A 15,955-nucleotide genomic window follows, 5' to 3' on the forward strand; every position below is an offset into this window, starting at 1 on the left:
ATCTGTCAGAAAACTTTCTTATCTCTCGCTCTCTTTCTCTCAAAGGCGAGTGTTACAAGAGGTCGAACGGTAATTTCATCGCATTTTGGGGACTAGTAGATAATATACTTACATAAATAACGTGGAAATTACCTTTCAGCACACACTAGAGAGCTTTCCAACAGACTTCTTACAATTTGCGGTCGGAGTTAAGTTCACGAGCGAGTAACATGTTCTCAAACGTTGCAATCATTGTTTACGCCATTAAGAATGTGGAGTAGATTATTAGCAGACAGCCATGAGCACTCATGAAACTAAAACTTAAAAACGGATCTTTTTACTTTTGATTTGAGTCGTGAGTTTGAGCGTAATCCGCATTGTCTCAAAACGTGAGCCTCTCAATACCCAAAACGACATCTAGAAAACTGTTAATTAATGTCTCTAATTTGCACCCAATATTTTGCAACATTAGAGAAGATATACCGCTAATTCTGTTAAAGTTTATAAACGGTGCTCGTAGCTGTGACTGCTCCATTCATGAGTCAACGTTGGATGCATTTTAATAAAGTATCATACTGCCGCCCAAGGATCGAAAACCATCGCCTTTACTGTTGACGATAAAAAAAAAAAAGATTCGCCAATCGCGACCTCAAAAATTTAGCGATGGCAACATTTTTAGGAATTGATAGACTAGAGTTTTCTTTTTTAAATAATACGATTGTTCGCGCTTTATTTTTTTTTTTAAATTCCCGTTTCAACTTCTGTTCCTTTAGATCCTGTTCAATGTGATTTAGATTAATTTGTGATTTAAATGGAACCAGTTATAATATTTTAAAAAAAACGCCACGTTTTTATACACGGCAGTGTGATTCTTTACTTTATTAACCGTAATCCATTTCAGAAAGAATGTTACAAGAATCCTGTGAAATTTTTAAGTGATATAATACAATCTTAAACGTAAAAAAATTGAGTCACAAAAATATTTAAACAATCAAATCCCCGTCAGTGCCTAAGTATCTATTTTAAATAACAACTATATACACTTTACCCTCGTCCCGTTGACACGTTCGTTTCATTTGTAACACTTACTGTCACTTGTTCGGTTCACTAGATAATAGTCCATTGTATCAGCCGCCCGCAGCGTAGCTTCACCTGAAACAATGTTCTTGGAGGAGTCTGTTTAAGGCTTAATTTGGTGTTTAAAGTTTGTTAAAATACAGACAATAGAATGTTTAGATTTTGTGCGTTGAAATAAATCTAACAATCATTACCGTTCAAAGTAAAAATGAAGAGTAATGTGAGAATGAAGAATGAAGAATAAATTAACGCGAAAACCCTTTACCTAGCTTTTTTAACAATAAACAACATTGATAACAATTTTTATTAAATGTTTGTAGTAAATTTAGTGACACTTTTGTTACTTTTAGTCTATTCAACGATATCAAAGAGAATACAAGACAGTTGGTGCTGCCAAGAATAATATATAGGTATAAGAATAAAGAGTAAAAAAAACGAGTACATAATATTCCTTTTATTTAATGATAGTACCAACGTTATGGTTTTAATAGCTGGTTATTGTTTCTGGAAATCATCAATCGACATTGTCTAAGAAATAAAGAAAGGTTAAAAGAAGGTTAAAAGATTATACTAGAAATTGAGTGAAATTGTGTCTAATGTCGTATGAAAACAAACTATAATCACCAAATTAAAATATTAATGAAATCAATCAAAATACATCTCCTCCTTGAACATTGTTTCGTGGTAAAGCTGTGGGAATTTCTACCAGGCTCGACCCTGTAGCGGCAGGTATCCCGAGCATTGCTGCTGGTATGCGGCGGGCTGCCGGTACGAGGAGACCAGCGGGTTGCTGCAGGCGGCCTGCGAGCCCTGAGGGGCCGAGTACCCGGAGGTGGGCGTGGCGCAGTGGCTGTGCGCCGGCGAGGACGACTCGCCCGCCCCGCACGGCTTGCCGTCCTTCACCAGCACGGGAACTGCGACCCGTCGCGGCGACGATGACGACTGCGGGCAATACGTTACCTGACATTTTTAACATACCCATGTATTACATTATTTTTTTTGTTGCTTAGATGGGTGGACGAGCTCACAGCCCACCTGGTTAAGTGGTTACTGGAGCCCATAGACATCTACAACGTAAATGCGCCACCCACCTCGAGTTAAGTTCTAAGGTCTCAAGTATAGCTACAATGGCTGCTAATCGAAACGCATTACTGCTTCACGGCTGAAATAGGCAGAGTGGTGGTACCTACCCGTGCGGACTCACAAGAGGTCCTACCACCAGTAAAAAAATTAGATACATTTCGTTTTATTGACGCAACGCTGATGAGTTCACGCACGACATACTTTGTGTTGAACGGTAACTGGCTTCCACAGATGCCTCCCACAATTTCGAGACGTTACCTCGAATTTTCTGTTATATACTTGAGTAATGGCTATCGTAATACCCGAAACAGCTGAAGGTAGGTTAGCGGGCTTTGATTATGATTTATCGTTATGAAGAGTACGCAGTTTCATAGGACACACGTCTGTCGTGTAAAGCCAGTGTCAGATCCGGTGATAGAGCATGATGGTAGAGTGCATTGTTAGACCACGCGGTAGGTACGTACTACCTTCATATTTTTGCTGCGGAGCAGTCATGCGGTCCGGTTTGAAGGGTATAGTAGCGGCCCTAGTTAAGATTTCAACCCCACGTTACATTATACGATGTTATTCCTTGTTTATGAATCTGTATTGAGTATGTATGAGTTTTAGCATTTAGACAACGATAGCATGGTAATAATAATCGGCGATAAACATAATTAAGAATTGAAATTTCAATTCCGAAACATAATTGTTATGTGCTAAGGCATGTTTTGAATTTAAACAAGTAAATCGTGTTTACGGTAACCCTCCCTGTCAGCACGTAGTCAGCTATGAAAAGTCAAGGGCCCACCCCGACGCTTTCAACGCAAATTGAGGCAATTCCGTGAGGCTGGCAACACGCGTGCGCTCCGAGGGCGAACTGTCATTGTTTGACGTTACTTTAACGATGTGATTAGTTTTTGATTTGATTTTATTATACCCTGCCTTTTTTTTTAATTGCGACCATGGGTACGTCCGCCAACGCATAACTAGGCTACGTCGTGTTAAACGAATTTCGAAGTCCATTATCAGCATAATAATTATGTAGGTATGTGTATTATATTTATATGATCATGAGTATGGTATGGCGAAAAGCGGCTACCATTGATCCTGGAAGCCGACTAGCCCTTGAGCATAATATTAAACTTATAAAAACAAGGTCTAGTTTACTCCTAAGATTCGATTTATTATGTCGCTGACATACACAGAATTATGTTTTAGAATTGCCATATTAAAAATCAATCAAAATGTTAAATTATGGCTTATGGCATTATGGCTTACAATTTTAATATTATATGCAGGCTTGACAAATTCAAAATTTTGAATCAAAATGAAATACCTGCATAAAATCCATAATTAATAAACAAACAGAAATATAATCAACGATTTTGTCAATTGCGAGTAGTTGGCAACATGGCACACATTGTACAACACCATATTGCTAGAGAACCATAAACCTGGAGAGACTCATAGTGACGGGTAAAATGGACGGAAGATCCAGGGCTGCCTGAAATTAGGGAGTGATCAAGTCCCCGAGCACCTGGGCGAGTTTGAGCAACGCACTTCACTGTGCTACTGACCGACATAAGTGGCTCACGAGTGTGTACAGATCACGAGTGTCAGGCGGGCGCATCAAGATGCTCAGCATTGAGCCAACGATAAGACGAGGAGGAATAGTTGCTAATAGTAGTTGGTAACGCCTGTCACACAATAAGGATATAAACATATTGCGAGTATACTTTGCCTAACACGTAAAAGAGAAATTTTAATATTCTTTGACAATCCTCGTTATCAAATTCATTCCGAAATGAATATTATGCAAATTAAAATTATTTCAATAAACAATCAGATTGCATTCAATTTGTATTACAACAATGAGACCTAACTTTCTCTGGCCCTAAAAAATTGGCGGGAAACAAATTGCAATCAGGGTTGCCAGCCTCACGTGCGGGTCCCGTATTCACCGAGATTTTATCGTCGGCTCGCATTCTTCGCTGTAAGCAGGGGCCGGTATGCCGAGTCAGCTTCCGATCTCAACGATTACATTTTAATATTCATTATTCATTAGCGTTGGGATTTAAATTCGCGCTTTAAGCAGAAAGAGGGCTGTTCAAGGTAACTGACGGTGACTTTTTATTTTTTAATAGTCTTAGGGAAGCCTGAATAGGTCAATAAAGGTCGAAAATATATGCAGTTTTTAAGACAAATTGTTTTTGCGTATCAACCGGCAAATGGATTTCGTTTTTTGTGTGCCAGACTTGATTTCGAACTCACCTGATTATGTTGGTTCTGTTCCGCCATTGCTTTCTCTTTAGCTTGTCTCTTACATTTGTAACGATGGTTTTGAAACCATATTTTGACCTGTAACAATGGATATTGGTTAAAATCGATACTTAATCGTGTCTCCATTCGGATAGTTCGGAATAGAAATAATAAAACAAAATTGCGGTAAATATACTGTGACATGAATATACTGCAAAAAAACTCTTTGATATAATCAGGCGACAATTTGTAACGCGCGACATCCAGACTAATCTGAGGCAATATAAGTCTTGGTAGGAATGTAGTGACAAAAGTCAACAGCCTGCCTGCAGCGTGACCTCCCTGAAATTAGCGTCGAAGCAGGCAGCTCTCCAGTCAACACTCCACCTTAATGACGAAAGAATAAACACATCCCGCGCAATGTTTGCCCGCGCTCCGCCGACCCGCCGGCCATTGTCTAACCACGCTCCGCACGCACTAAATATACTCCTTATTTATTATTTATACATCGAGAGCTTTTCCACGATGTTTATTCTTTGAAATGGATGTGAGCCCCTCGTCGGTGGCGAGTTTCTCGCGCCTCGGAAGGCCGCCATTTTGTTCGCATACGAAATTCGGCGCGAACCGTTATGAAAACAAAATGGAATCGCAGCGTAACCTCTATTCTGTAGCTGCTGGTCGGCGCGTCGTAGTTATTCGTTGTTTTTTATCGTCCGGTTGATGTCGCCGAGTCAGACGCTCGCCTTTGTCCGCTGCTCTAGTACGAGCCGCTACGTTATTTATGAAGTAGGCGAGAGTTAATGAACGGTTCCCGACGGCGCGGCGGCGGGCGTCGCTTATTGCTCTCGTCGAGTCTCGGACGCTCTCGTGTCGAGTACTTTCTTTTCAATCTCCTTGTGCATAATGCTCCATGTTACCTTGCACGCACTCACGACGAGCGCCATTCAATTATTTGTTTTACGAATGTTGTCGTCACGAGACATTTCGGGTGTGTCCGAGTGTCTTAGCCCTACGTGCTTGAGAAGTTCACACCCACTCGCCGACCGAGCGTAATGTTTTTCTAATGCATGCTAACTTACCACTTAACTACCGGAATTGTTCACGGCTATTACTTCAATGTGTGCACAATTAAAACGTTTACTTTCGATGGGAATGGTTTTTTTGCGTTCATCCGAGACGCTCATTAAAAGAAAAATGGCCACCTGGTTAGCTGTCAACTTGAGAATACATGTCAATTTTGGCGCCAAGAATGCTTGTTTATTACAATACAAATTCAATTGATCCTAATTGTTTTAGATTAAGGTTCGAAATGGCCCGTGCGAGAATGAACAGATCCTAATGCGTAGGTGTTCCGTTCCTACGAACGATGACTCGTAACATTTGGGCGCAATTATTTCAAATAAATACGGTCTCTTGTTTGTTTAGCTCTTCATTTATTGAAGCTGAGATTTTTTACGAACGATGAGTTTACGTTTTGATTCAGAACGTAAGGAGTGGACGTCAATGAAATAATATTTCTATTTTTTTTTATATATTTTTTTATATTAAATAACGCAATCGTGTGTTGCCAGACGAGTAACAGTATAGAATTAGCGGGTTATAACTACACTACTTGTTTAATTCATTGAATTATTTTGTCTATGGAATTTTTTCTCGAATAATCGTGACTGTTATTGAATTTTATAGTTTTCCTCCACACGTTTCTTTTTATCTTCTACAGAGTGTAGGAATGTATTATATTGTAAGGCTGAATAGCTGTTTGTATGGCAGTGTTATAACGTTGATTTTTTGTGTATTGGACCTCTGAGGCGGATATTTCTGGTATTAATTGGCAACTACCTTGGAAAGCAGATAAGTTACTGGGATAAGCTTGTACCTAGAGTGGTCAAATCGAGCACCTTCCGTGGATATATAAAGAAATATACCGACATTCCACAAATACAGAACCACAAAGAGATTGATGAACTTTTGCTATTTCTTTTAATTAGTGATAGGGGGCCGTATAACCAGCTTGCCCAGGTTGGTACCACTGTACCGTGCGTTTGTATCATATGACCCGGTTGGAAAGACGAGACTTCGAACTATGCCTCAAAGGAAGTGGTATCAAACACGCAATTGTGTCAATGAGCTTCCGAAACTGCTTTAGTAGGCGTCGAGTCCAGCATACCTACTACAATAAGGTAATAATACTATTAAAAATCATATGACGCGTGGGTTCCAAGGTTTCAAGGGTTTGTGGGTGCTGGATTGTCCGCCAGATGTCTCCACAAACACCTGAGCTTTAGCTTATGAGTTAACGAAAACATATAAGTAAGTATTTTGACATAAAACTCCTTAAATGAACCTTATTTTTCGTTTACTTTATTGTACTTTATTACAGTTAGCTTCGAGAATATTATTGTCATATACTATTGCCTTAGGATCTCTTGTTCTTGTTTAAAACAACAATTTGCATAGCCGCCATAATTTAACGTAAAAAAAAAACAAAAAAAACGAATACCTTGTTTAAAATTTCAAATTAAGAAACCGTTCAGATTAAACATTCCCGATCGTAGACTTCGTGTATTCTATTCCATATTTTGACTGTCACAATTTTTATAATAAGTGTACGTGTGAAGCGAGCACTAAGTAAACACACGCACGACTCTGACAGCCGATCAATGCGCTTCATTTATTTGTTAACTTATCAAAATAACGACCTCAAAATGAAAACGCATGCAACCATAATGTTCCTTGCTGTGCGATTGTAGACTCTATACCCTCAGTTTTATGACGAGAAGCAACAGTAACGCGAGATTGACAGATGTAAATGGAATGTTGCCAAGTTCGGAGGCTACGTGACAAATCAATGTCGAAAAATTGGTGAAATTCCTTATTTTGTTATTGCAGGTGATGGCTCGTAGCGGTAGAAGCGGTGAAGGTATATTTTTACAAACGAAATTACAAATTCAATTCGGTTTTATGTTTAAGTGAAGTCCAATCATAAAGTTAAATTTAAACAATACAACTATGTATGTCCAGTATTCTGTTATACTTGCGCATAAGGAAGATTCCCAACGCGATTTCCTAAATAGAAAAATAAAATATTATAATTAAACTTAGAAAAATTGTCATTTTACGAAATTAGTTCTCCCAAAATAATTGTGTTTCTGTCAAAACAAGAACCTACGTACCTACGACATAACTAGAAAAGGAATATTATGGCATTTATCGAAATATAATTTGATTGATGAGTTGTAGGAACAATTATTTAGGTACCTTTTTACAATTTCATCTAAGTCATGGCTTTAGACACACAAAATTCGTTAAAATGCAACATAATAAAATAAAACTAGTCCCCGCGAACAAATCTTCTGAAATTATTTTATGTATCACACGTCCTGTGTTAAGAGGTAAACTTGAATACGTATTATGTAAGATTAATGAGTGGATTCATAATTCTCAACTGTCTTCGTTACACATTTACTAGCTTACGCACTCTATGCCATGCAAAATGATGTCCTGTTTATTAACTTCAAATCAATCTCAAATTCTGTGTTTCTCTTTTGTCATAATTGTCAGGCGACTGGGTTTTTAGCTTTTCAGCTTTTAGTTAGTTAGTTAGTTTTTAGTTTTTAACTTTGTTTTTAGCTTAGTAAAATATACCGTGGGCAAAGAGGTGCTGTGATACTCAAACGTGCGACCTCACAATATGATCCTCTAATTTTCTTATTCCCTATCTATTTGCTGGTAGCCTAAGCGGCTATTGTACCTATGCGGAGCGGTAGGTGAGCTCACGGGCTCATCCTGAGAGAATTTCTTAACACTTCTTAGCAAGAGCACAGAATTTACCACCAAATCCTAACTACCCAGTGAGAAAATCAGGCGAGAAACTCAGTAGGCCACTTCTACTAATAATGTACGTTCGACCGTCTCAGCAATAAAAAAAAAACCCACCTGCACAGTTACCACCAGTGATTTATGGTAATCACCAACCCAAGGTGGGTTGTAACCCAAATAAATCATTTGATCTAACAAACATACCAGAACTCAGAATCAGTTCAATAATTAATAATAATTCATTAATCAGTTTTTAACGAACACTCCTACTCCTCTTCACTACATCTCTACGAGTGACGTCATTTGGGGCCAAAACAAACCGCGTGCGATACATCGAATAGCCAAATGCGACATATGTAGTCCTTGGTGTTTATTTTAGAATTTTAAGATATCATTTAGTAGTAGAAGTAGTAGATATATTAATTAATAATAATTAATTTAATAAATTAATAAAATTAATTAATAGTAATTGGATCGCCGTTAACATCCCATCTAACTAGTTTTTGGATTGCTAATGAGAGTCATTGCCTTTTGCTTTGAGAAAAAATTAAGATAAAATCCACGCACCCAATCCCACAACAATGAAAGTTTTAAACAAATAAAACAGAATTTATGTCGCAATTGATAAACGCATTTTATTACATCAATACAACAATATTCCCGCAATAAAGTTGCATACATACATAAGAGATTAAATTTTGTTTGCGTTGAGAAGCTGCGTGGTGCGCGACCCCAGTCTGTGGACCGTGAAACATCCTTCGCAAATACATTTAAACTCCAATTCACTATATTAACGTAATGTTTGTTGATTTTATGAGCTGCATTTTCGTTAATCTGACTTTAGCATGCTCATTACTTTATTTTACGTTACGCAAACATCAGCCATTGATTGTTTGGGATTAAGTAAGGAAAGTGAATGATATGAAAATTTTATTATGATATATATATTATGTAATATCGCCTTTGTTTTGCTCACATTACAATGCAGAATCACGAGAGTATTTTCAACAATTTTTTTTTTATTGCTTAGATGGGTGGACCAGCCCACCTGGTGTAAAGTGGTTACTGGAGCCCATAGACATCCACAACGTGAATGCGCCACCCACCTTGAGATATAAGTTCTAAGGTCTCAAGTATAGTTACAACGGCTGCCCCACCCTTCAAACCGAAACGCATTACTGCTTCACGGCAGGAATAGGCAGGGTGGTGGTACCCACCCGCGCGGACTCACAAGAGGTCCTACCTACCATCAATTTTATTTAAATGTCTCGTTCAATACTACAAAATAGTTTCTACTTTTATTTTATTATTGAATAATTAAATTATCAAAATTAATTATTGTAAAAGTTTGTCCAACAAAGTTTGTAAGCTTCCTTTTTTTCCCTACCTATGATGATAGCCTTGAGAGGCTATATCAGCTTCGCCCTAACGTGTAGGTGAGCTCACGGGGCTCAAACCGGGAGTGTTGCTGACACTAGCCCTAGCAAGAGCAGTGCTTCGCAGAATCTACCGCCGGATCGGAAACGCGACCCACTGAGAAGATCCGGAGAGAAACTCAGTGGGCTGTGTCTGTGGGCCTCCTTATATTGTTATAGATACCGTAAGTACTGTGACTACTATTTACATAGTTATGACAATAACGCCTTGACTCGAGATGAAAAACGTGACTATGCAGACATTGAATTATGCTTCCTTTAACCATATTCATTAGTGGGATGAAAGTTACTGACTATATTTTCTTCTTCAAGGTTCCCATTATTATTCCCATACCTACCGAATTTCGTCAAACCCAATTAGTTCAAATTCATGTTTGACCGTGAAAACGTAACGAACATACAGATAATTGTTAGTATTAATAATATTTTCAAATATATTTATACTTAATTAAACATTTTTTATAATTTTTATCGCTTTTAACTCTTAACAATAGTACATTATTTTAAAAAAAGACGCAATCTTTTTTTCTTGCTTTTTTTATACACAAAGAGTTTAGCGGCCATTAGACATTTAATCGTAGTTTTGACAAAAACAATTTTATAGGCGGTGTATTGCTCAATCTACAGTGGATCTAATAGATCTTGAGGCATTATTTGCTTTTAAAGAAACAACCTTTAAGTAATCTATATTCTAGTCGTCCTAGGAATGGTATTCTGGAAATATCGAAAATTGTCCAGTTAAAAAAATGCGAAACTGAACTGTAACAGTCTGCAGAATGTTTCCATTCTCGTTACCCGTAAACACTCTTGAACAAATTCGGTAATGACTACCTGCCGCACAAAGCGCTTGCGTCAGGTGCATTATCCTCTTAATAGCTAATCCACCCTCGACAAAAACTCCATTGAAAACATACAATGAGTATCGCTCACCCATTATCGTAAAATACGAACGAAACTAGCCAATAATTTCGCGGTTATTACATCAAATTTGGTATTTTTTTTCGGCAAATTTATTTTGACGTACCGACAACTCTGAATAGCCGCGTTCTTAATTCGAACAATGATACCATAAACATTTTGTTTTTTTTTAACTACATCGATTACAGGAAATGTATTGAAAATCCCACGGAGATTTGAAATAAAAAAAAGTGAAGTGGAATTAATGGAAGATTATAGGGATGGCGGGGGATGAGCTTTGCGGTACGAGCTTTCAAATATTGGGTTAGCTCAAATAATGATGATAGCTTTATAATAAAATATTACTTTTTTTTACCTCTCGCGGTTTCCTGAGTAATATTGGATTGTATTGCGGGCTACCGCAATCAGCAAATACTTTTTAGTAAAATAATATTTGTAACTTCGTAATATCATTGAGATGTGAATTAAGTAAAACCATATTTTTATAAAATTAGCCATACAAGAGGAACACAGCTTTGTATTATTGAGAAATACCTCAAAATCGACGACATTATACCACATTGTCGTGACGGGGTTTCACCCAAAATTAAATGTCTTCAATGATATCAAGCTCCAACGTTTGTTATTAATTACCTTCGCATCCGCGCGAAGCTGAAATAGTGTCTCAGGCTACCAGCGAATAGGAAGAAAGAAAAACACCGAAGGTCGAGACGTTATAAGCTCTAACATCCACGAACGCCAAAGAATTATTAAATAAAACCTAAATATAATGCACTTTGTACCTATTTGATATTCTTATTACTACTGATCTGGAATTTTTCATTTTTTTAAAAAGAAACAAAATGTTCGTAAATGCCAACAGTAAATTCTAAAAACCAATAAAATGTTAATAAATACCACCAAATATTGTTTTTCACTGTGGATAATTTAATTGTGTTAAACTGATATTTCGTTTTTATGTTATCAAACTTGTTTATTGATTTAAATTATTATGTGATCTTTAAACTTGTTCTGGAAAAAGACTTTGTTACCAAATAAGAAAAAAAAACTTATTTTGACATCAAAACATACGTCAGCTGTCATCGCTGTCATTCAACATTATTATCAATTTGCACGTTGACTCGTTTCTACCCGACGTTCGTACCCGCTCAAGGAACATTGTTTCAGTTTATAAACGACTATTATCTTATTGTTACCATTAATATCGCGGTGCCCGCATGCTTGATATCCGGAGGGGCCGGGTACGTGACCATAGACAATGATCGGGTTGCACTCCTAGAGGGTTATTGTTAATTTTTTTTTCGGCGGGCCACACCGTGCTTAGTACGTTGACCTTGTTTTTTTGTTTGTAATATCGAAGGGTGGAATTTCATTGTTTTTTCATACGCTATGGCAGTGTTTAATGGTGTTTGTGATGGTTAATTTTGGTATTAGCTCGTAATCTTTTATTGAAATAAAGTTAACGAGCGAATAGGAACACAAATAAGTCATTTGGAAAACTCGATCACTTTACAGATGTGGTCCCGTAGTGGAAGGGACCAACCCAGCCTCAAAGGCAGGTGATGAAAACTGCCGTGAGAAAGACCAGCAGACGGAATACTGTGTAAATTATATCATCATCATCATCATCAACAGCCCACAGTCGTCCACTGCTGGACATAGGCCTCTCCCAATCTACACCACTATAATTATATATGTATCTTCAAAACAATAATTAAACGCACTATTCACGTTAAGTGGTAACCATATACATATACATAGACATCACGATCATCATGCATGACCCCACCCTAACTTTTTAGTGATTGGTGGAAGAGCTGAAAGTCCAACTGGTGTTAAGTGGTACCGGATTCCATAGACACCAATAATATAAATACCGCCACCCACCTGGGACAAGAGTTCGAAATCTCAGCTTACAGTACAACGGCTGCCCCGCTCTGCGAATCGTAACGCATTACTGCTTCGCAACAGAACTAGGCAGAGTGGTGGTACCTACCCGTGCGGGCTGACAAGATGCGCTACCACTAGTATTAAGTTGAAGCCTCAAGTGTTTTGTATAACAGTTACCTCACTATTCTCTATTGCGAAACTTCTTCACAAAAATGATAAGGTAGGTGGTGGTAAGGAACTGGTACATAGTTAAATAACGTTTTACTGTTTTTCTTGAAAACAAAAAAAGAAAACCAGGCTCTCAACAAAAAAAAAGAATTGTACCCTAAGTCTTACGACTTGATATAAGTAGACCAGACTTCTCACTTTGTTTCGTGCCTCAAAAATGACTAATAGTTAGTTGTGCAACAAGAGAGCAAAGTTGTCCTTTGTTTCGAGTGCTGATTTTGAGTCTCGAGCAAGCGAATTGATTCAAAGTTATAATCCTGAGCGTAGTCACTCAACTGTCTCAACTGACTCAACAGCACGAGATGCAAAAAACTTTGCTCTCGTGTAGCACACATAACTTTTCACCTCAGCAGTGAGAACACATATTACTTAGGAGAGATAGAAATGAACAGGAATAGATTAAAATAACTATTAAAAAAAACGTAATTTATTTATTACAAATATCTTTAATTTACGCGTTTCCGAACGTGTTTTCTTTGAGGTCGAATGCCAAAATCGAATTTCGAAGGGGTTTGTTTTTTTTCTTTTTTATATCCATGTGAAAGAGACAGAGCACAGTAAAATTCGAATGTTTCAAATTTATGGTTTTTTTTTTTTCCCTACCTAAGCTGATAGCCCTAGTGGCTATTTCAGCGTAACCCTAACTTTAGTAGGTGAGCTCACGGGGCTCAAACCTGATGACGTTGCTAACACGAACCCTAGCAAGAGCCGTGCTTCGCAGAATCTACCACCGGATCGGAAACGCGACCCACTGAGAAGATCCGGCGAGAAACTCAGTGGGCTGTGTCTCAGAGTTAATTTACTCGTCGAGCCCTTCGTCGCAAGCGACGAGTTCGAAGAGAACGGTGACCGGTGCTTGAAGTACCTAAAAGCACCGTTAGTGGATCGGGAGGATCTGAGATGACGAATTTATGGCTGAACAATGTCGATCGCGGCACTGTGAAGGTTGAAAAATTAAAAAGCTACTTTGACTCACACTCGAATCAAAATCATGTTTTGTTCACTGTCGTCTCGCAGCAAAAGTGGCATGTTTGAGCTGCTGAGGTGAAAATAATTAAATCTCGTCAATCGAGCGTTCAAACATCGAGCTTGGCAGCCCGCTTGAACATACTTTCCAAAATAATAACCCAGCTGACTCAGTATCGATACCTTACTGAGAAAAAATAATGAAATCAAAACACCAAAAAAAAATTATACATTCTGAAAATCGCTCTGGGAGTAGCGACAGTCGCCGGAGCGCCGATAGAGGGCAGCCGCATCGCTAACATAGAAATTTACTTAAGTTAAATAACGAAGCGAGGACCCTCTGTTTGCAGTGAACGCCAAATACTGCGGAGCGTTCTGGGCTGCGGCCGGGGAGCCTTTATTGCTTGTTAGGTTGAAAGTACAACGGTATTCCTTAATTTTTGTAAGGTTAACTGGCGAATCAGAATTAATACGTCTTTAGCGTCTGATAAATTACACTAAGTCCGCAAAAAATCGAAAGTCTGTAGCTAAATTTAAATTCAACTTTTTTTTATCTTCAGAGAAGAGTGGCCGTGTGTTGTGAAGTATGCCACCAACACCTGAAGCGATTGATGACCATTCGGTCAAGAGCTATACCGACAAAGCATTGGGCGCATATCATCGGTGACTCTCATCACGTGTCCTATCAGTCACGTGTTCCCGTTTGTAGAGCGGGACAACCGTCAAACTACACCAATAAAAATAAACCTTTAATGCTAAGTGGACTATGAGCTCGACCGTTCAACAAAGACGGCAACAAATATCCTCATGATCACTAGAGCTAAGCACAATTTTCAGTTTTCTTTTCTAATAAATTTGTTTATGGTTTCGTGCGTGGATATCGATTTTGAGGATCCGATAACCATCGGATAAGTTTATCTTCGGATTTCACGACCCGTAGGCACAATCAAAATTATTAATACAGTATAATCTAGCGTTTTCTATTATCATTATACTATTTCCGACGTTTCTAATCTATACTATAATATAATATCTATATCTATACTTCTATACTAATATTATAAAGAGGAAAGATTTGTTTGTTTGTTTGTTTCGAATAGGCTCCGAAACTACTGGACCGATTTGAAAAATTCTTTTTCCATTAGAAGCCGACATTTTCCCTGATGAACATAGGCTACTTTTTAAAAAAAAAAAATATTTTATTTTTTTGGTTTCATGTGTGTTTTAATGTTTCCGAAGCGAAGCGAGGGCGGGTCGCTAGTACTTTATAATTGCTGTGGTCGACTGTTAACGAATTGATTAGGTTACCCATAGTTATTCAAATTCAATTAAAACTTCGTCTTGAATTGTCTATTTCTGAAGTTGCTCTATAAAGCTTACGTAGCATTGGATCAGAGGATCTAATGCTACTTAAAGAAGGATTAGAGAACCATCTTTGATCAATCTAAGTCAATGATTTAAAGATTTACTGGTAGTAGGACCTCTTGTGAGTCCGCGCGGGTGGGTACCACCACCCTGCCTATTTCTGCCGTGAAGCAGTGATGCGTTTCGTTTTGAAGGGTGGGGCAGCTGTTGTAACTATACTTGAGACCTCAGAACTTATATCTCACGGTGGGTGGCGCATTTACGTTGTGGATGTCTATGGGCTCCAGTAACCACTTAACACCAAGTGGGCTGTGAGCTCGTCCACCCATCTAAGCCACAAAAAAAAGATCAAAATAAAAAATAAAAATAGATATTACAGTCATTAGTTTGAGAAATACCGTGTAATAAATAATGTTTGCGATTTAAATACGTTAAAATTATTATAGTACATGCCAAGCCTTACCCAGCGCTCGCCAGGGAACGTTATGAATATGCACAGAGCTTCCCGTACCACGATTTGCTTTAAACGCGAAACGACTCTACAAATATATATCTAGGTACTTATATCGAGTACTGTATTTATTCATGATCTTTGTATTTGGGCTACTTTGAATTTGTCAACTTGCATCATTCTACTGCCGTTATTAATTATATTACCTTCAACGTTTTTTTTTGTGTTAGTAACACTAGTGACTTGACATTGACGTGGTGGCTTACTGACATTCCAAGTTGACGAGCTTGGAAGACATCTGATCCTAAATGGTTAAATGCCAATATAGGTAATAGCAATGCCCTGCTAAACGCAAGGCACTCTTTTCTAATACCTCATTTGAAGTTAATTCTAAAGTTTGATGTTTTGTGAAAAAATTCTGACAATTCACCGCGGTCTACTACTGCATTCGTTCCTTTTAGTAAGATCGAACTTTATTCCGAAGGCGGATGGTGGATGATTC

The 15,955-nt window shown here is 38.1% G+C and overlaps 1 protein-coding gene across 4 annotated transcripts in view; it reads right to left on the bottom strand.

Annotated features, from left to right (window-relative positions):
* Nucleotides 1–1,611: 1,611 nt before the first annotated feature.
* Nucleotides 1,612–15,955, bottom strand: part of LOC114248439 (thyroid transcription factor 1) — a 53,169-nt gene continuing 38,825 nt past the window's right edge. For 2 of the 4 annotated variants that reach the window (XM_089738456.1, XM_089738454.1), the window contains 2 exons: nt 4,393–4,479; nt 1,612–1,998 (listed from right to left, as the gene is read on the bottom strand). In XM_089738456.1, coding sequence (XP_089594582.1) covers nt 1,759–1,998; nt 4,393–4,479 — 327 coding nt within the window. In that variant the 3' untranslated portion in view covers nt 1,612–1,758. Of the gene's footprint in view, nt 2,017–4,392; nt 4,480–15,955 lie in introns of all 4 variants that reach the window. The other 2 variants (XM_089738455.1, XM_089738453.1) reach the window with 1 other exon arrangement.

The sequence above is a fragment of the Bombyx mandarina genome, chromosome 25 (assembly GCF_030267445.1).
Source record: "Bombyx mandarina strain Sakado chromosome 25, ASM3026744v2".
Taxonomy (NCBI): Eukaryota; Metazoa; Arthropoda; class Insecta; order Lepidoptera; family Bombycidae; genus Bombyx; species Bombyx mandarina.